The sequence below is a fragment of the Emydura macquarii genome, unplaced genomic scaffold (assembly GCF_026122565.2).
Source record: "Emydura macquarii macquarii isolate MOO-44397 ecotype Brisbane River unplaced genomic scaffold, CSIRO-AGI_Emac_v2 contig_2768, whole genome shotgun sequence".
Taxonomy (NCBI): Eukaryota; Metazoa; Chordata; order Testudines; family Chelidae; genus Emydura; species Emydura macquarii.
Genome location: NW_027132905.1, coordinates 17,416,984 through 17,435,873, shown reverse-complemented (window position 1 = coordinate 17,435,873; position 18,890 = coordinate 17,416,984). Strand labels below are relative to the sequence as shown.

The window sequence follows — 18,890 nt, the reverse complement described above, 5'->3', positions numbered from 1 at the left end:
GAACCGGAAGGCAAAGAAAAAGAACAAAGTATATTACTTTGCTCAAATCTCCTGAGTTTTAAACCAATCTCACACTCATGAGGGGCCTGACTCCTTGAGGGCTGGCCATGCTGGGGGAGTCCTTGTAACCTACGTTTTGGAACAGGCAACCTGGGTTCCAACCCTGCAGTCACCGCAAGGTTCGGGATCTGCAGCAAAGCGACGGTGGGGCCTGCCTTTGTCCAGGTCCACTTGGAGCTGGGGAAGTGCTGTGGCATGTCAGCTCTTTCGTGTCATTAGATGTGCAGATGAGAGGGAATGGTGAGACGAGGGAACCCCAAGGGTCAGAGAAGAAGCCCCTCCGCCCGCCAGCATTCACACTAAGCCGGGGGTGATCACCAGGGGGTGTCAAACCATTTGGCTTTAGGACAACACCATCTTGTGGCAAAACCCAGACACAACACCAACTGCACACAGCAGTAGGTCTGCTGGGAACCAGACCCTGCTGCTTCTAGAGAGAAGAAAACCTGCTCCTGCAGAGTGATTGCAGTCCCCCCACCCCCTCTGAGCACAGATTCAGCCCTAATTCCTGGCCTGGAGGAACGGGGTGGAAGGGACTGCTGGCTGCACCACGCTGCACAACAGGGCACAGCAGCTAGACTGATACAATGGTCATGACCACACAATCAAGTCAGGTCATCCTCAAAAGGGCTGTGAAGGCTTCTCACCGGCTGGGTCACCAAGCAGGTCAGGCAGCCAAGGGATGCTCCCGCTGGTTAGCATTAGGCATCTAGCCATCAGTAGCCAGCTGCAGGAAGTGTTGAATGCTCCCAGTAAGATACAGGACAGCTTTCTTTACTCTTTGGCCTGAGGTCCCTGGGTCCCGCCCCCCGTGACAGTGTCTGGACTGGGGGTGACCAATCACAATTACAACAAATCTTGCAATGTAATGTATCGCTGGGAAAGTTACGATTTACTGAACACGATAAATCCCTCTATATGTGTGTGTCATCTTTGTACTGTAAACTAGGAACACGTGTGACGTTTCTGTACCTAAAATGGCTCAGCACTGGCCAGCCTGAGTGAGGGACAAGCAAGGGCCACCAACTATACAACGGTTCAGGAAAAGAAGAGAATCCAGGGGCTACACCTTATGAGTCATCAGGATATGTAGGCACATGCCTATGGACAGGGGGCTCTGAGTCTTTTCCATGCCACGTGGCGTGTGGCTGTGCTTGGGACAAAGGAAGTACAAGCCTCATGGCACAAACTATAAAATGCAGCTTCACCATCTCTATGTTGTCTTCATTCCTGCTTCCTACCGCTGGATCAAATGCTCTACATCTGAAGCTGTGAGACCCATTCAGGTACTAGGTGTACACCAGAGGGACAGTACAAGCCTGCAAACTCCAACACTGCTAAGAATCTGATACATATATGGACGCTGGAGTCATTTGTATGTATCGGATTGCTTTGATCATTTAACATCTCTCTTCTTGTTTGTTTCTTTCCTTCTATAATAAAGCTTTAGTTTTAGTTACTAAAGGATTGGCTGGCAGCGTGGTATTTTGGGTAAGATCCAAACCAATATTGATCTGGTACTGTGGCTGACCCCTGGGGGATCAGGAGAATATTTTGGGAAAGTGAATAACAACTTATCTCTTTACTGGACCTAGTTGCTGATTGGGAGCCAGAGACTGAAATGCAATAAAGAGGGCTGTGTAACTTCTTGGTTTAGCTCCTGATAACCAGCATGGGGAATCAGGAGCACGGGTTGTGATTGGTTGGTGAGTATAACTTCAGTGTTAGCCATCAGTTCTGGGAGAATCTGCTCTCCTTTTTCAGCCTGCCCTGACATTGGCATTTTCAGGTGGGTTACCTTAGGCACAGACGGATCTGCCTTGCTTGTCTCCCTGCAGACAGACTGACATGACTCTGGAGGGCTCCAACCCTTATGCAGCATGACCACGTGCGTTTGTGTGCTGCCATGGCAAGGACGGCCCAGAGCTCAGTGTGGATGTTGCTTAACGCCAGCTCCAAAGCCAGGCCAGCCCCTCTGCCCTGCTGCTGGGTGCACACACAGACCGCTGTGGTGCCCTGCCCACACACCTTCATTTCCTTTGGCTGATCCACACCAAAGCCCTGGCAGAGGGGTGGGAAGGATTTCAGAGAAGTCACTGATATGCGTGGTGGAAATGACCAATAATGCCACCTAGCCAGATGTTTCCACTTCTCTGCCTTAGCTCCTGACCTGAGCTGGAGAGACCAGAAGGCCTGGACCCAGCTCTCTGCCCCTCTCACCAGTCAGCCCAGGGGGCACCACAGCCCTAGGCGAGAACAATGGGGCTGCAGTTCATTGGAGGAGGAAAGCAGCTAGCCATCCAAGTTCCTGAGCCCTGCACCGTGAGCTCTCTCTCTAGGCCTGTCTCTTTATGACATATATTGTGCCATTAGCAGTGCAGAGTCCCATGCACAGGGACTGGGCTGAGACCCCCTTCCCAGTATCTCAGACAGGCCACCAAACAGCTTCCACTAACTACCCACCAGCAGGATTCAAACCCTCCACCTAGAGAAGAGCCTCCACATCCCACCCCAAGCCCCTAGGGAAGGGCTATAGCTGCAGAAGGAGTGTGTCCGGAGCCAGGACTAGAACTCAGGGCACCTGCTCCCAGTCCTGTGTTCCAATCGCTGTCCTACACAGCCTGCCTAAAGCACAGCAGAGCCCTTCTGCATGGCCCAATCTACCCTTTCCAAAGTGCTCCCGGAGGCGTTTGCCTTTGCTGGGGCTGCAGGTATTTAAGCAAACACAGCCTGTGAGCTCATACTGTCGGCGAAGTGCATGCGGGTCACGGGGAGCCCATGTTCCACCCACGGCACCAGACAACACCAGCCATTGTCCCTTCTGTCAACACCCGGGCTGGCACCTGGGGCAAGCTTATTGTGCTGCCAGACCCACCCCCAGGCGCTGCAGAGATTAGGGGTTGGTGGTTTCCTTTTTAAATAGCCTGGCTCGTCCTGTTCCCGTCACACTGCGGCGAGGAGTCTCCGAATCCCCCTCTGCCATGGAGTGGGCTTTAACCCTGGTAGGTGCTTGGACTGCTTTCTCTAAACTTGGTGCTTTTTATTTACTCTCTGTTTATTAACGGCTGGTTGGGTTTGTTTGCTTTGGAAACGTGTGCTTGGCCTGGATGAGTTATTGCTCCCCATGCCTGGCACGGCTGGGACAAAACAGTCACAGAGAAAGCAAAGGAGCCTGTGCGCTGCAGAGAGTCCAGTGTAAAGGGCCAGCTGGATAGCTCCTGCCTATAGAATGACTTGCATTTAGAGAGCTCCTGTCTGCCCCAAGGATCCCAAAGCACTCTGCAAGCTAAGACACATGTAGGAATCATTTCACCCAGCAATAAAATGCAGCCACCTCTGGGGTGGGGCATGGCAGCTGTTTAACTGGGCACAATGCCAGGCCTCAAGAATTTAGGACAGGGGAATGAAGATTCCTGTATCCAGTTGCAACTGGGGACTATATGTAGAGACAGCGATTTTGTTTGCTGTTGGGAAGCTTGCCCTGACCTTTAAGGATGGGGCAGGCTCTTGAAGGGATAAGTGGGAAAGAGAGTGCCAGGATAGCAGGGAGCCCTGCACTGTGACTGGACCAGAGACAGGAAGGGGAGGGAGCACAGGTGAATGGCCAAAGGGGGCAGTGCTGACTCGTAATAGGCAGAGGAGAGACAAGCCAGGTTATGGACTGGGCCAGGGTGCAGGACAGGGCAAGTATCTGGCCCTTTTGTAGCCCCCAGACATCAGGGAACAACCAAGGCAAGGTGTGCTGGGGAGATGGAGACATGAGGGGTCTCCGAGGGAGGCAATCCAGGAGGGTTTAGCTAATGATTATATTATTCGCTATTTCTGCTACAAACCACCTTTCAAGCCCAAACGGCCTGCAATGCTTTATGGCCTGTACGTGCGGGTTCCCTGCAGCAATGCAGCCACCTCTGGGGTCAGGGCAGACACACAGTCCACCCAGCAAAACTGGGGAGGGGGAAGAGCATGTTTGTCTAGGGGGAAAAAAAGTAGGAACACCTTCTCCTAGGGTGGCTGTAACACCCATACACAATAAATGGGGTCCGGGGCTCAGGGTCTAGCACTGAAGATACACACATCCTCCCCAGGAAACTATACGTTATATATTTATCTACCTCAGTGAGATGAGGATTCAGCTCGGCTCACCTGGGAGGTGGGGGTGTTGCTGTCCCGGTCAGGATTTGCACTAGTGGCTCCAGAGGGTCAGGGTCTCTCAGGCGTAGCTGCAGCGAAGACGCATCCTACGGCAGCTGGAGGGGTTCTCCCGTCGCTGCAGTAAACCCACACCTCCAGCAGGCTAGTCGAGAGAAGAACTCATCCGTCCACCCAGCGCTGTCTACACAGGGCCTTAGGTTGGCTTAATTATGTCACTCAGGGGGGTGGATTCTTCATACTCCGAGACACATAGCTGAGTTGATCTAATTTTCAGCGGTAGGCCCACCACCCTCCGATATAACAGCCAGAATCCCCTCCTCACCTTCCCACTTTTCATAAGGACAAACCGACCACTAAGAGATGCCATCAGGGTGGGGACCGCAGATCTGCGCAGTGCATCCCTGTGTCACTGCCAGCCTTTGACACGTCTGTGCGGTCGGCACGGGCTCTCCGGAATGGGTTTGCCCTTTTGCATTGCACCCAGCGAAGCTAGCCTGGCCTCTGTCGCTCTAGAATCATTTCCTCCTCCAGGCACCAGCACAATTGCTGCGTCTCTGCCATCCCAGCCTTGCAGACGTTGGCTAAGGAAATAAACAGAACAAAGCTCTGCTTGCACTGGCCACGGGAAAAACAGAGAAAGCCTAGCCATTAATAAACTAACCTGACCCAGGGCACTAACCCTCCTCCCGCCGACTGTCCAGCTTACTAGGGAGTTTATCCTGCCGCTCTGCAAACAGCCTCCCACCCACATCATTGCTGTGCCCGGGGCACTTGCAACAAGCAGCCGTTCAGGCTGCCTAGCTTAGCAACTGCCACCATAGGGCTCTCCCCACTAGCGAGCAGTAAACGCTGCCAGCTGCTGGTAACTAGGAGCAAGGCTAATGGGTATAGTGGGCACCTGGGGCTGCCACCTTGCATGATGTGCCTACAAGAAATGCCACCCCCAGGAGCTCAGATTTCACAGGCGATCGCCCCTCAGAGAAGGTCAGTCATATTTTGCATTGCTGGAACCCCTGCACCTGCAAGCCTGTAACAGAGGCGAGCCTGTATCATTAGCTCCACTTCACTGAAGCCCGGAGCTGAGCGTCTCCTCCAGGGTCACCACACAGGCCGCGGCAGTCAGGCGTGGAACACAGGAGTCCTGCTGCCCTCTGCCGTTTTTACCACCAGATCGCATGCTGCCTCCCTGCATGGAGGTCCCTCGGGGAAGTGCCAGCCCTGCTAGGATTCCTGCCATGGGCCATTGTTACATTTGAACGTAGCCTTCCCCAGCACAAGCCCCACTCCAGTATGGGCTGGGAGGAAGCGTTCCCAGCGCTGGCCAGGGCCTGGAGTCATGCCCTGCCCTGTCTTCCTTCTCAGCTTCTCTTCTGCGCTCTCTCCGTCTCCTTCGCGTGGGCTGCCGCCCCGCAACCCACAGACCAAAGCAAGGGAGGAAAAGGAAAGAAGAAAGGGCCAGCGAGGGACGAGGCCCAGCTGCCGGAGGCACAGGCACCTGGCCCCGACCCCGTGCTGAAGGGGACCTCCATGGCCTCAGCCATGCACAGCCCCTACACCCTGCTGGAGGATTACGAGCAGAGCATCCAGGAGATGGTGAGCCAGCTGCGCAACGGCTCAGAGCCAGCCGACAGCAAGTGCCAGGTCAACCTGAGACTCTGGAGGTCCAATAAGAGGAGTCTGTCTCCGTGGGCCTACAGGTGAGACCGCAGGGCAAAGCGCCACTGGGGACTGGCACTCCCAGGGCAGGGCTCTCCCCAGCACCATAAAGGAACAGGGCAGGGCTCTGTTGTGAAGGGGACCCCACCCGTGAGCCCTACGTGGGGAACCCCTACGGGGGCGGTTCCAGTGCGCAGAGCTTGCACTGGGTGAGTGAGCTGCGTTCCTGAGCATAGTTAATAGGACGCGGGCCTGTGCCTATCGCTCCAGGTGCAGGCATTGCCTTATAGGAGCCCATTCCCCCATGCGTGGGGATTGCAGCATAGGTGCCCATTAACCCATGCATGGGCATTCCCCCATGCACAGGCAGAGCCTGGTGCAGACTCATTTCTCCAGGTGTGCCCTTAGTGCGGCACGTATCCCCCTTGCCCCGGTGTGCAGGCACTGTTCCTAGCAGGCATTACCACAAACACACACACATACCCATGGCCCCTGTGTGTGCAAGTGGCCTGCGTTCCTGCCCGTCTCCTCGCTTTTCCCTGCAGGCTCCGTCAGCCTCTCGCTCTCCCTCTTCCCTAGCATAAACCACGACGCAGCGCGGATCCCAGCAGACATCCCAGAGGCGCGGTGCCTCTGCACTGGCTGCATCAACCCCTTCACCATGCAGGAGGACCGCACCCTGGTCAGCATCCCCATCTACAGCAAGCTGCCCGTCCGCCGGCTGCTGTGCCACCCCGCCGGGGGCTCGGGAGCCAAGCCGCCCAGGAAGAAGAAGAGGTGCCACAAGGAGTACAAGATGGTCATGGAGACCATTGCCGTGGGCTGCACCTGCATCTTCTGAGGACCAGAGGGAACTCTCGCCCTCACTCCATGCTGGCAGCACAAAACCCCCAGCCTCTGTGCATGGACACCAGCGCCTGTCTAAGCAGCCTCCTCCTCTTGCGGGATCCGTTTGGCAAGGGCCCAGCCAGTGCCCGCCAAACCTCTCCTGCAAGGAGGGATGCTCAGGGCTTGAGCAATGTGGGGGGAGGATCCAAAGCAAGGAGGAGGCAGCTGCTTAGACTAGATTGGCTTGCCCCTTTGCACCCACATATCCCTACCGGGCCTCCAGCATGACCACCAGCAGCCACCACAGGACGCTGCTCTTTGGGGTGCCCCGGCTGCCGGGCCAGCTTTGTAGCTCACAGCAGGGCCCTGCAGGGAAGGCCATTATTCGACCACCTCACCCCCGCGCTCACTCTTCAAGTAGGAGCATGGGGGGGGGACAGGAGGCGGCTGCCCTCCGGGGCTCCACTTCTGCAGGGCGTGGGAGTTGTGAAGGGCAACTGCTGCTCCTGCGCCCCAGGCCCCTCACGCTGGCACTTCAGCCCCGTTGGCTGCCGCCCGTCACCTGCGCCCCTGGCTTGGCAGCCGCCCGGTTCAGGGCTTGTGTCCACACACTCGTGCTGCTGCACAGCCTCAGGCTCTGCTGCACCATCCAGGCTCACTGCCTCCCCCGAGTGCAAGGGGGCAGCCCCATCTCGTGGTCAGGCAGCATAACCAGAAGGGAGGCCACATCTCATGGGTAAGTCCTAACCACTTCAGGCAAAGCGGCCGGGAGAACAGCAGCTTCTGGCCTGATTTCCCCGTTGCTAGGATGGGGCCGCCAATCGCTGCCAGCGGTGCCGGGACGGGAGAGCCAGTCTGTGTCTAGGCTGGTCCTGCACCCTCCCCAGATCTGCATGGGGGTTGTATTTGATGGTGGGCACAACGTCCTGACCCCAGCTCTTTGCAGCTGATTCCACGGCTCTCTGGCCTCCTCAGGGCTCGGTGAGAGCACAAGGCAGGGCTGCTGTGGGCAGCTGATGGTTGAGGGGGCAGGAGGGGCACGTCTGATCAACCTAAGTCCCTAGCACCAGCTGCTGCCTGTGAAATTCCAGGCCCCCGGCCTCTGCCCACAGCTGTGCGGCGCGTGCCTTATCTCAGTACCACGCAGCCAGCCTGGCCCGGCTAGCAACCCGATAGCAGGGTCCGGCTTGGAGCAGGAAGCCTGGCTGGCTGCCAAGGGCCTGAGGAGATAACGAGGGGGAAGCCCCCCATAGAAATCGCCCCTTGGGGAGAGGCAGCGACCCCTGGGGAAGGCTGCCATGTCCTCCCATGCATGGTGCACACTAGCCCCCCTCAAGAGCAGGGCTGGAGAAGTCTTGGGGGTGGGGTACGAAGGCAGCTGGAGGTAGAACAGGGGTACAGCATCGGCCTCTCACCTCAGGCGAGCCTGGCTCAGATACAGAGGCAGGCAGCATGGGGAAGGGACTGGTTCCTGGCTGGTCTTTGGGCACTAGACCAGGACCACCCCTCGGCACAGGGGGACTGTCGATCCCTCTTCCCATGGCTGATCAGAACCAGTCTCCCCTTTGCCAGCCCCTCCAATGCTCTCTGTGCATCCATCAACGGAGCAACAGCACCAGGCCCTGCTACTGCCCCTGCCCAGACAGCAGGGCAGCCCCACTGCCAGCTACTTAGGCCAGAATGAAGGCATCTCCTGCTGCTCAGGGGAGGGGACATATAAAACAGAAGAAACCTGGCTGGGCCTGACTCAAGCAGCAGTCCCTGCAGTGTGAAACTGAGGCGACCTGAGCTAACATTCAACATCGCCATAGCCCTTCATAAATGCCGACCAAGTCACCCTCACAGCCGCTATTGCGGTGCCCATTGTACACATGGGGAAACTGAGGCAGAGAGAGGCAGGGGGGAGTTGGCTAGTGCCCCGAGTCAGGCAGCAACAGGACCCAGGCAGTCCTGGAGTAGAGCACTAGCTCACTCTGTTTCTACTGAAAAAAGTATTTCTGCCCCAGGGAAGGAGTGACTGCCACCCCCAACCCTGTCACTGTCCCCCTGGAGCCAGCCCAGCCCCTTTGGACACAGTGAGCAAACCGCCAACGCGAACCGCTTGGGAGCTTTACCGGCGAAGGTTAGACGGGAGACAGTGCTCCTAGCACCATGGCCCTGCTGGAGCTGTGGTGGGTGAGGAGTTACTCCTTCTCTGTAGTTCAGACAGCGCTGGAAGCGGACAATAAAGTGCATTCCTCACCCCAGTCTGGAGGCACTGCTCCTCCGGCAACCCAGCATGGCTCCTTGGCATTTACTTCTCCTCTGCGCACCAGCTCCAGGGCACGGCCCACCCTGGCAGCAGGGCTGGCCATTCCTCAACGAGTCAGAAAGGAGAGCTCAGGCTTTTCTTCTAGTCCCAAAATACTGAACAAACCCCCAAACTATTCCCCTGCCCCAGCTCCCTTGGCAGATGCTACTGGCCAGTTTCCAGCTGTTACCACAGGGCTTATCCAGCCGGCCCGCAGAACCGTCTGACCTCCCTGGGCCGCCATGGGCTGGTGGCTGAGACTATGGGGGCCGCCTGCCTCTAGGCCAGGGGAGCTATTGTTCCGTTCACAAGCGGCTCTCAGACGCGGCCCCCCTCATCAAACTTTCTAGGGGCACAGCCAGCCTTCCACCTCACTCGGGGCCACCACGCCCCTCACTGAGGTTTGACCCAGCCATCCCTGGCTGACAGAGGGGCGCCCGGGCCAATTTCAGTGCACGTTGTGACTGGGCATACGCAGTCACCATGCCCACTAGCATGTGTCGATGCTGAAACTGAGAAATACTGCTCTGAAAACTGGCTGGATAGGAAGGTATGTGCTTTTAATAGCCTCTGCACAGTTAGCCAGCAGGATCAAAGGACTGATTTATTTAAAGTATTAATGGCCCAGGTCCCTCTAGATTACACTGGATGGTCCTGTTTTGTAAGGGGTGACTCCACGTGGCTGGGTTTTTTTTAAGGCTCAGGGGGCATGATTCAAGAAAGGATGAAAACCCGTCTTGGACCAAGCATCAGTCTCTCTGTCCCAGGGAACGTGCCAAGGACCGACAGCTGCTACAGCTCTTCCTGAGAGTGCAGTCAACCTGTGCTCAACGCCCTCTCCGTGCATGGGCCTGGGGGCAGGGGGAGCCTAGCAGGGCCCAAAGGGGTCCGAGTTAGAGCTGGGAAAAGGGCTTCTTATGTCATGCATGCGCAGAGGGAGATGAGTGGGCCTGGCGGCTGCTGCAGTGTCACCCTCCCCCAGCTGGCAGCTCCCCCCCGTCTCTGCCCGCCTGTTTAGAGAGGCACTGATGGGCTTAGTTAACAAAGCAAGAGAGCAGCTCTGGTTGAGAAGCTGAGAGGGACCCACTAGCCATATGGACTGACAGCACAGACATGCTGGCAGCTGGAGAACCACTCCTGAACCTCGTACCTGCCGAGACCTGAGTGCGGGGTCCAAAAACCCCAGCAGCTAGAGCAGGCTCCGACTGCACTGCCAGCCTTGGGAGTCCTGCACAGGAAATGCTGGAGCTAAAGAGATGCCTAGGACCCAGCAGTGCCCTATAGGATGGTTGGGCCTTGCCAGGTCGGTCACACTAGAAGATCCATACCCACCTCTGGATCTGTGGCCATGTATTTCAGGCCCCATATCTGCTCGTGATATCAACTCTTACCCCTTGAAAGTCTCATGGGATCCCATGCTTTGGTCCTGGCAGGTAAGTGACCATGGAAAGGATTTGCACACCCCACCCCTACCCCAGCACTGGCCATTGTTAAGGATGCAGAGTCCCAGCCCGACTTAGGATCTGAAATGGGTCCTGGCTGGCAGTTCCCTGGTAATGAGCTTAGGTTCCCTCCTCACCCCTCCCTGGCGCGGGCTGGGTAGGGAGGAAGCATAGGCATTGACGCCTGTAGCAGGTTCCTGGCATTAGCTCCCAGCCACTCTGCAGGGTGATGCAGGGACACCATTACTAAGGCAACAACATACAAGGAGCTCACTGGTCAGGGCCTCCCTCCTTACTCCCCTCCTCTCAGTCAGAAATCCAGCGGCCTCTCCCCAAGAGTAAAGCCTGACCAGGCTAATAAATTAAGAGGCTCCTGGCCAGCTCCCCAGCAGTCCCTGTGGTGTCACAGTTCAGTCTTCACCTTGTGCATCAAGTCTTTCTGGTCAATCTTCTCCAGATCCTGGTACCATCGATTGTAAGAGAGGAGGGCCACGTTCTTGGCTGCCATGGCAGCCATTTCCATGGAGCTAGCCACCCACTCCACGCCATTGAGGTAGAAGAGGTTGTCATGGAGGATGATGGGTGGGAGGCTCTTGGCGGAGTCATAGTGGGGGTAGGCCTGCCACTCCGTCACCTGGACTGAATAGTAGGAGCGGAAGAGGGTCTTTAGCTGTTGCTTGTCCAGAGGTTGCTGAGAGAGGACCCGCCAGATGGCAGCCTCCTGGGGCTGCTTGCGCCGGAAGGTGGCGGAGATGTTCACGGGGCAGACGTTGTCCATGGCATTGAAGAAGAGGTTGGGGGAGTCAGTGGTGAGGACGCTAGCGAAGGGGAAGAGCTTGGGGTCAGGGAAGCCAAAGTAGGAAGAGTTGAGGTAGCCGTGGACAACAGAGGCGACGGTGGGGTGGAAGGAGCCCGGGAAGTCAGTGATAGGGGGGTCAAAGTTCTCAAAGGTGATGTTGCTCCTGCCGGAGTGCAGCGGTGTGGCGATGATCACCATGTCGTAGAAGGCCGAGCCTTGGCCCTCCTCATCCTCGTAGCGCACCTGGTACCGGGCTGGCCCATCTGCAAAGGGACAGCACAGAGACTCAGAACAGCCATCAGCCCAGGGCCCAGAGCGTGGGGTTCAGCGCTCAGGGAGGTGGGGGCTCTTGGGTGCACAAGCCACATCCAGGCAAAGCACTGGGCAAGCTTCCCCCCACATCCTGCCGAGATGCCTCCATCCTGCAGTACACCACAGCTCTGCCAATACACCTCAGTGCTGACCTCCAACCCCCCCGGACTCCCACTGTATCTAACTGTTAGACTGCAACATTTCCTCCCTCACCCCGCCCGATATCCCCATTCCAGGCACCAGATCGCAAAGCCATCGGGCGACACAGGGTCAACTGAACAAAGGGGACAAACTGTGGCTGATCAATAAAGGTTCCTTTTCCTGTGGCAGCAGATGGGAATGGGGCAGCAGTCTCCCTCCCCAGCACAGTCAGGAGAAACGCCGGCTGCCAGCGCTCTCCAATCTCAGCACTGGCCAGGCAGGAGGAAGTGCCCCTTGTCAGAGGCTTTGGATCCATGTGCTAGGCTCACTGCACCCTCTGGTGTGAGAGGTCTGCACTGCAGCCTCCCATTCACATCTCTCCCTTGCCCATCACTCTGCCCTGCCACAGCCAGCGTGGTCCGGGTCAACAGAGACAGCCGGAGCCTGAAGAAGGGCACCAGGGAAGAAGGAGGCAGCGCCAGAAATCATGCGGGAATCAGAGAAGAATCTCGCCCACAGGCTAAGCCAGGCCGATGCGTTACGATACCACGACAGCACAGGGCGAAGGCAGCCACCCAAACGGAACAGGAATGGATGAGCAGAGCAGGGGGAAATGGCAAAGGCGGGAGCAGCCTAGCGCAGGGGGGGGTCGGCAGAGGAGAAAGGAATCTGAGGCCTCTCAGTCCTCTTCATCCTGCCATCAGATCTGCTATCTTCTGCTCTCTGCTAGACACCCTTGCCCCACTGAGGCCCCTAGCCCTAGACTCAGACCCCACCACCCAAGCGGACAGTGCCCATGGCAGACGTACATGGTCGGACTCCCCGATTCCCAGCGTCACTCCCGACGCCCAGAAGGCGGGAGCCTTGAGGCCCGGCTGGCTCACCTGAGCTGTGCAGAGAGACACCTGTCACCCTGGCCTGGATCACGTTGGCTTTCGTTAGCTTCAGCAAACCCGAACACACCAGCTTGTTGCCACCTTCCACGGCCCACGTATTGCCCTGAGCCCCTGCCAGTGACATGGCCCCTGGGAAAAGGAACAGGGGGGAATTAGACTCCATCTACGGAAGGGACAACGCGTTCCCCTAGGACGCCTGCTCCCAGGGGAGACAGATGCTTGTCTTTCACTTCAGATGTCCCCGTGCCAGAGTGTCACCAGGTGCACTGAGCAGCATCAGCTGCTGGCTCCAAGGAGACCCCTGTGGCCCTTGCAGGGCAGAGCAAGAAGGCAGCCCTGGCACAGCCAGCCGGGCCTCACCTGCGAAGGCAGGCACAAGCACCGACTGGCCATAGCTGGAGCGCAGGACGGCGGCGATGACGTCGTCGATGAAGCGCTGTGTGACGCCCACCTCCAGCAGGGACTCGGCTACAGAGCGCTGCGTCATGTTCACGAAGGTCTCGCCGCCCAGCGAGCGCAGGAGCTCCTCCAGGCTGGAGAAGGCATAGCCGTGTGCCTGGTACTTATAGATCCTGCAGGAGGCGAGGAGAAAGAGAGTCAGCAGCAGCGCGCGCACACATCCCGGCCACTCTACCGAGCCTGGGCAGCTAACGCCCTCTCTCAGCCTGGCAACCTGGTGACAGGGTCCGCTGGGAGATCGGGCACAGCACCCAGCCTGGGGCAAGAAGAGGAAGGCTGCATCCACTCCCACTCCTCCCTTCCTGGAAGCACTGATGCTGCGGTGCCCGTCCCATACCTCATGAACTTCTCCATCACCTCCTCCACCCACATCTGCAGGCGCAGGAAGCTGATTCCGTAGTGCCACCAGAGCCGGAAGAGGTTCAGCAGGTACCAGTCCGTCTCCTCCAGGACAAACTGCTCCCCGCTGAAGATGGCGCTCTTCCCCGCCACCTCTCTCCGGTGCTTCAGGCCTGCAGAGGGCGACAGAGAGAGATGCTATTTCACAGTTTTCTCTGAGGTCCGCAATACCGAGCAAGGGATGAGAAGCCTTCGCCCTCTACACGGATACAACGGACGTGCCTGAGTGCTGGAAAGCCCACAGCCGAACGCCCTTCTGCCAGGGGCAGCGATGGGGTGGAAGTGTCAGGACGTAGATCCAGATCTGGATTTTGTCACTGGCTCTTTTCTCTATCATGAGCCAAACCAAATCCCAGGACCAAATGCCCCCAAAGTCCGCGAACTGCAAATCTGCATGGGCTGCAACCCTAATTACATGCACAGTGTGAAATCCTGGGGTCTCTGTGGGATCCAGGTCCCTGGATGGACACAGCCCGTTAGAGGGATTTCACTAGTTAGGGGCACACGCCCTGTGAAGGTCCCTCACGGTGAAGAGTCGACAGGGCTCGTGTGTAGCAAACAGCGGGCAGGCTGCTGGCCCCTCTCCGACCCCGGAACTCCCTGGCCCTCCAGCTCAGACCGAGGGACACAGCTCACGCCAGGGTCTATCTACGTCCAGCCGTGGGTCAAGAGCTCACGGAGCAGGATTGCCGACACCAGCCACTCCTAAAGGAGGCTCAGCTCGTCACGTCAGGATGTCATGTCAGCCTGGTGGGTTTGGCACTCACGACTTGGTCCCTAAGCCAGGTGGAGACCCAGCTGTCTGGAGGGGAGGGGGCTTTGGGCTGCCATTGCAAGCCCTGCAGACTGGAGCCCAAGGTGTCTCCTGAGGGGCGGGGGCAGCACTGGGAACCGTCTCTTCTCAAGCTCCAGGGAAGGGGCAAGGACAGAGGGGGTTCTCTCCCCCCCACCTGCACCAGGACGGGGAGCTGCACTCACCCAGGAGTTTGACGAAGTCTTGCATGTGCAGGCTGAGCGAGTGGATGGAGGCACCGCCGCACTCGTACTGCTGCTTGTTGGCGGTGATGGTGGCCAGCCGGCCCCCCTCGCTGCCCTTCTCGTACACGTCCAGCTGCACCTGTGGCCCAAAGTGCTGCTGCAGGAAGTAAGCCACGGCCGAGCCACCTATCCCTGCGCCCACCACGGCTGCCAGCGGGGAGGCAAGGGAAACAGGCTCATTAGACATGACACACATACCCGCGGCTTTCACCTCAGCTACAACAGAACGGAGCAGCACATGCACAGGAGGCTGCTTTCTCGGGGAGATGCAGCACGTACCCCAAAGCCTGGGCCAGCCCAAGCACTGCACCAGACCAAGAGAGCACTGTGATCAGAGTGCAGGACTGGAGCTGGGACCCTGCGTTCCACACTCTGTTCTGACACAGACACGTTGTGCCTCAGTTTCTCCATCTCTATGGTTAGGAGGATGCCTGTATGCACAGGGCAAGGGGAGTGGGAGGAAGGGGAAGTGGTTTGTTAGTTAAAGTAACATGAACATCTTCTAGCCCAACCTATTCCATGACGTTTGATGCTTTTTACACTTCTGCTGTACCATTACAAGCCAGACCATCGCCCAGGTCAGTCAGACAGACAGGGTAGCCTGGCAAAGTCCAAAGGCAGCTAGACCAGGCATCATACATTATGAGCTATCAGTCCACTCCCCCTGTCCCCACCCCCATCAGCCTCTGTGACACCCTGGAACTAGGATGACCAGATGTCCATATTTTATAGGGACAGTTCCGATATTCGGAGGGTTTCTTATATAGGGGCCCATTACCCCCTACTCATGTCCAGATTTTTCTCACTTGCTATCTGCTCACCCAACCTGGGAGGGCTTGAGCTGTGGCTAGGACTCCCCCAGGCAGCAACTCTAATGTACTCTGCTGCTAGCGAGCCAGCAAGAAGGCTGGGATCAAACTAAAACTGGTCCCAGACCCAGGAAAGGCCAAGGAACCAGAGTGACGGGTAGATGAGGGAAACACCAGACCACAAGGCATGGTGATTCTCAAACACCAGACACACTCAGTGCGATACAGCAGCATTGGCACAAGCCAGTGGCAGCCCAAGGGCCTTTCCTATCTAAGGTCTAATTCAGCTAATCAACCAGCTGGAGATGGGCCACAAACCAGCCCGACTTGGGGAGAACGGGGAACAGACATACACAGGAGCAGACTGCCACCACGTGGGCACATGTCACAGGCCAGCTGCCTGGGGCACACACAGATCAGTCCCAATCGCCTGACAGCTGGAGGGCTAGTTTCGCCACAACCACGATGGTTGTGAAGGGCACTAAGCAAACCCGGCTCGCCAGGCACGTAGCATCATGGCCCCTGAGCACTGGAACGCTCTTAGTTATTTCTTCTTTGACTCCCCCGGGGAAATGGGTGGATTGCTGCCTAGCACCAAGCACAGCACAGGTGAGAACTGGGCAGGTAACGTTGCTACCACAGCTTCACCAACGCACTGCAGTCCTGCCCAGCTGCATCCCTCCCACATGCCAGCACTGGAATCCCCACAGCTCTGCAACGCTTCTCCAGCCCCCTCACAACAGTCCTAGCTCCTCGCCCTGCTGATACCCCTGAATTCTGGCCCTCAGCACCCCCTGCTTTTCCCAGGCTGGATTCTGCCCCAGTATGGCCAACGGCTCTTAGCCCCAACTTGCAGATTTTGTAAGCTCTGCCCCTTCTGATCAGTGGCTGGCATGCCCACCCCACCCCTCTTCCACTGTGATGACCTCACAGTGTCTCCTCCACGCTCCAGTGAGAAGTAGCAGCTCCTACCTATTTTGCCAGGCGGGGCATCCCCTGCTGCAGCTGAAGAGGGACCTGCCAGCATCACCCCCACAGCCACGGCTGAAAGCAGCCGGATCGCACAGGGCAGAGGCGGCAGCTCAGCTATCATGGCTGCTGGGGGGGGAGGAAGCTGCACGAACCACCGAGCACAAGGCAGAGAGAATAAAGCACAGAGCGCAGCGTGCGCGAGCAAGCAGCCAGCCCGCAGAGCGGAGCAGCGGGACGGGGAGGGCGGAGCTTCTGCACGCCGCGCTGCACCGCGCTAGCTGCGGGAACAGCCGCCGCTCATTGGCTGCCCCGGCCGCCTCTCCTTTGTCCTCCGCGCCGCTCATCCCAGGGCGCGCCGGCCCCCGAGCCGAGCACGCGGACGGACCTTCTTAAAGGGACCGCGCCCGCTGAGACCAGACCCACCCGCTCCGCGCACCGAGAGCGGCGCACACACATCGCCAGTCCCCGGGACTGCCGTACCAGGGCGCCCGTCCTGCCCCAGCCCGCGTGCACCGGCCGACCGCAGGGCAGCCACGCGTCCCCCCCCCCCCCGGTGCTTTGAGCCCTTGGGGGCTTTCTCTAGCTGGCTGCGAGCCCGGCGCTCCGTCCTGCGGCATGGCCTGCTGCGAACGGAGGCTGCAGTGCTAGAGACATGCATCGCGACACCCCCCCCCCGCGGGATTTTCGAGCCCCCCGACAGCCCCCCCCGAGAGACCGATGCCAACGCAGGAATAGGATTCTAGCCTCACTGCAGCAAGCCGCCTGTGGCCCTGATCCTGCACCGAGCTACCCGCGGCCATTGCAGGGCGGCTCATGGCCGGAGAGGGGGCTATCAGGGAGAGTATTTTTCCCCTCTTGCCCCCTGATCCTGCCCTTGCAGGGCGCCACCCCAGGGGAGTCAGTGGTGCTCTCTGCTGCAGAGCTGGCAGTCTCCTGGCGGGCACAGGCCTCTCTCCCCGTCCAAAGCCAGGTGAAAGATCGGGGCCTTCTGTTGTCCCGTGAGAGTCACTTCCCTTTTGGGGACAGTCAGTCTCACCGGCTGCAGTTTAGTTTGCAGGCCTGAGAGAGGAAGGTGCACCACAATAAACGTTTCCAGCGGAATTAAAGGAGAAAGGAAAAGAAAATACAGCAGAATTCCAGTTATCCAGATCCACAGTGCATGCCCCATGTAGCCCTGTTAGTACTAGGCCTTACCTTCATCCGGCCGCCTGATTACCCAACTGGTAGGGATGATCCCAAGACTAGTTGGCCAAACCGCAGCACAGACTGAATGTCGTGGTTTGGGGTCTGTACAAGCTGAAGAGATGCCCAGTCCTGTCTCTAAAGTAAAAATGATGTAAAGAAAATGATGTGTTAAGAACGGCCTAGGCTTTGTGGAGCACTCTGTGAAGTGGCGCGCATCCCTCCTCTGAATAGCCCCGAGCTGCCTGCAACGCCATTCACGCCACAGTAAACGTCCCCTCTCTGTGCAGGTTCTGCTGACGGCCCAGGGAAGTCAGAAGGCAGAGCCAACATCCACCTTTCTGAAGGGACCCAGGGACGGGCAGTCATCGGTATGTGCAGCAGCCCCCTAGCACCAGTCCATGGGGGGCAGGAGGAGCCCTGTGTACCCAGGTGGATTGCCTGTGCTCTGCTGCTGCCATTCATGGCTTTGAGCAATGCCATCAGCTACTCCTGCACTTTTGCCTTGGGAGAGCAGCTTCAAAGCCAGCAGTGAGATGAACTGGGCAGCGTGAGTGGACATTTTATCCCCTGCTTCCTCAGACAGGTGTTTCTTAAGCCTGATAAACTCTGCCCCAGCCAGGCTCAGAATGATACAGGGTGAGAGGAAGTATGGCAAGAGGGAATTAGAGGCTCCAGTCTCCGTGGTGGCTCTAGGCAATAAATTGAAGGTGTGCCACAACAGACTAGTTCAGATCCCTCCCTCTCTAGGAGCAGGGAGAATGTCTCTGCAGCAAATCCCACCCTTTATTTTACAGCTGTCTGAAAGGCTCCAGCTTACCTACAAGCCTCCATGAAGTAGAGATGTCTGTACCCAGAGCTCTGCCCAGAATGGGAAGCATGTGTCTGAGCACCAGCAGTGGCTCTTGGAAGCAGCAGCAGCCAGGATCTGACATCACCAGGGGTTAGAACATTCCTCTTTCTATCACCTATCAGAATACCACCTTCAGAGCACAGCACATCTAGTGATCCGCTGTCCTCTAAGATCCTTCTCTGGAGGGACAACCTTGATTCTATGTCAGCAGAAGTCAGGCTGGATGACAAACTTGGATGTCAACCTTTAATGTTGCTTTTCAAGTTGCAACACAAAAGCAACATGGGTGGAGGGCTCCAGCTTCCACCTGCCATACTTGTAAAACCAGATAGGGGAAGAGATGTACTCCTATAGGCTATGCAACAGGCCACATAACTCCAAACCCTCTGGTCACCTTACCAATTTCTCCCATTCACGAGGCCCACTGCCAAGGCCCGAAGGGACCTGACCCAAAACCACACAAGGGAAATGGAGATTGAAGGATATTAGAGTTGTGTCCTTCCTCTTTGTCAGGTATGCAGCTCTGGGGCATAGCTGCTGGAGAAGAAAGTCACTGATGTTTACTGGGGGATTTGAAATATTGAGGGGGTAGGAAAAGGAAG

At 57.6% G+C, this 18,890-nt stretch overlaps 2 protein-coding genes across 2 annotated transcripts; one reads left to right on the top strand and one right to left on the bottom strand.

The window, feature by feature from the left end:
• The first annotated feature begins 2,319 nt into the window (after positions 1 to 2,319).
• IL17B (interleukin 17B) lies at positions 2,320 to 7,088 on the top strand. Its single transcript, XM_067567562.1, has 4 exons — positions 2,320 to 2,382; positions 2,958 to 3,062; positions 5,575 to 5,909; positions 6,448 to 7,088. Exons 1-4 carry the CDS (start codon positions 2,320 to 2,322, stop codon positions 6,707 to 6,709), a joined length of 765 nt encoding a protein of 254 aa, XP_067423663.1. The 3' UTR covers positions 6,710 to 7,088.
• A 567-nt stretch (positions 7,089 to 7,655) lies between these two features.
• On the bottom strand, positions 7,656 to 16,420 carry PCYOX1L (prenylcysteine oxidase 1 like). Its single transcript, XM_067566594.1, has 6 exons — positions 16,254 to 16,420; positions 14,413 to 14,619; positions 13,373 to 13,547; positions 12,937 to 13,148; positions 12,565 to 12,705; positions 7,656 to 11,490 (listed from the first exon to the last, which is right to left on the bottom strand). The coding sequence occupies exons 1-6, from the start codon at positions 16,372 to 16,374 to the stop codon at positions 10,832 to 10,834; spliced, it is 1,515 nt and encodes a 504-aa protein (XP_067422695.1). The 5' UTR covers positions 16,375 to 16,420; the 3' UTR covers positions 7,656 to 10,831.
• Positions 16,421 to 18,890: the final 2,470 nt, after the last annotated feature.

Bases quoted from the DNA above. Each gene is read 5' to 3' on its own strand.
- IL17B (XM_067567562.1), top strand. From the start codon at position 2,320: ATGGGGCTGCAGTTCATTGGAGGAGGAAAGCAGCTAGCCATCCAAGTT. The intron at 2,383-2,957 runs GTGAGCTCTCTC...TGCAGAGATTAG, and splicing joins AAGTTCCTGAGCCCTGCACC to GGGTTGGTGGTTTCCTTTTT. The intron at 5,910-6,447 runs GTGAGACCGCAG...CCTCTTCCCTAG, and splicing joins CTGTCTCCGTGGGCCTACAG to CATAAACCACGACGCAGCGC.
- PCYOX1L (XM_067566594.1), bottom strand. From the start codon at position 16,374: ATGATAGCTGAGCTGCCGCCTCTGCCCTGTGCGATCCGGCTGCTTTCA. The intron at 12,706-12,936 runs GTGAGGCCCGGC...TCCTTTTCCCAG, and splicing joins GCTTGTGCCTGCCTTCGCAG to GGGCCATGTCACTGGCAGGG. The intron at 11,491-12,564 runs GTGAGCCAGCCG...GTCCCTTTGCAG, and splicing joins TGTCTCTCTGCACAGCTCAG to ATGGGCCAGCCCGGTACCAG.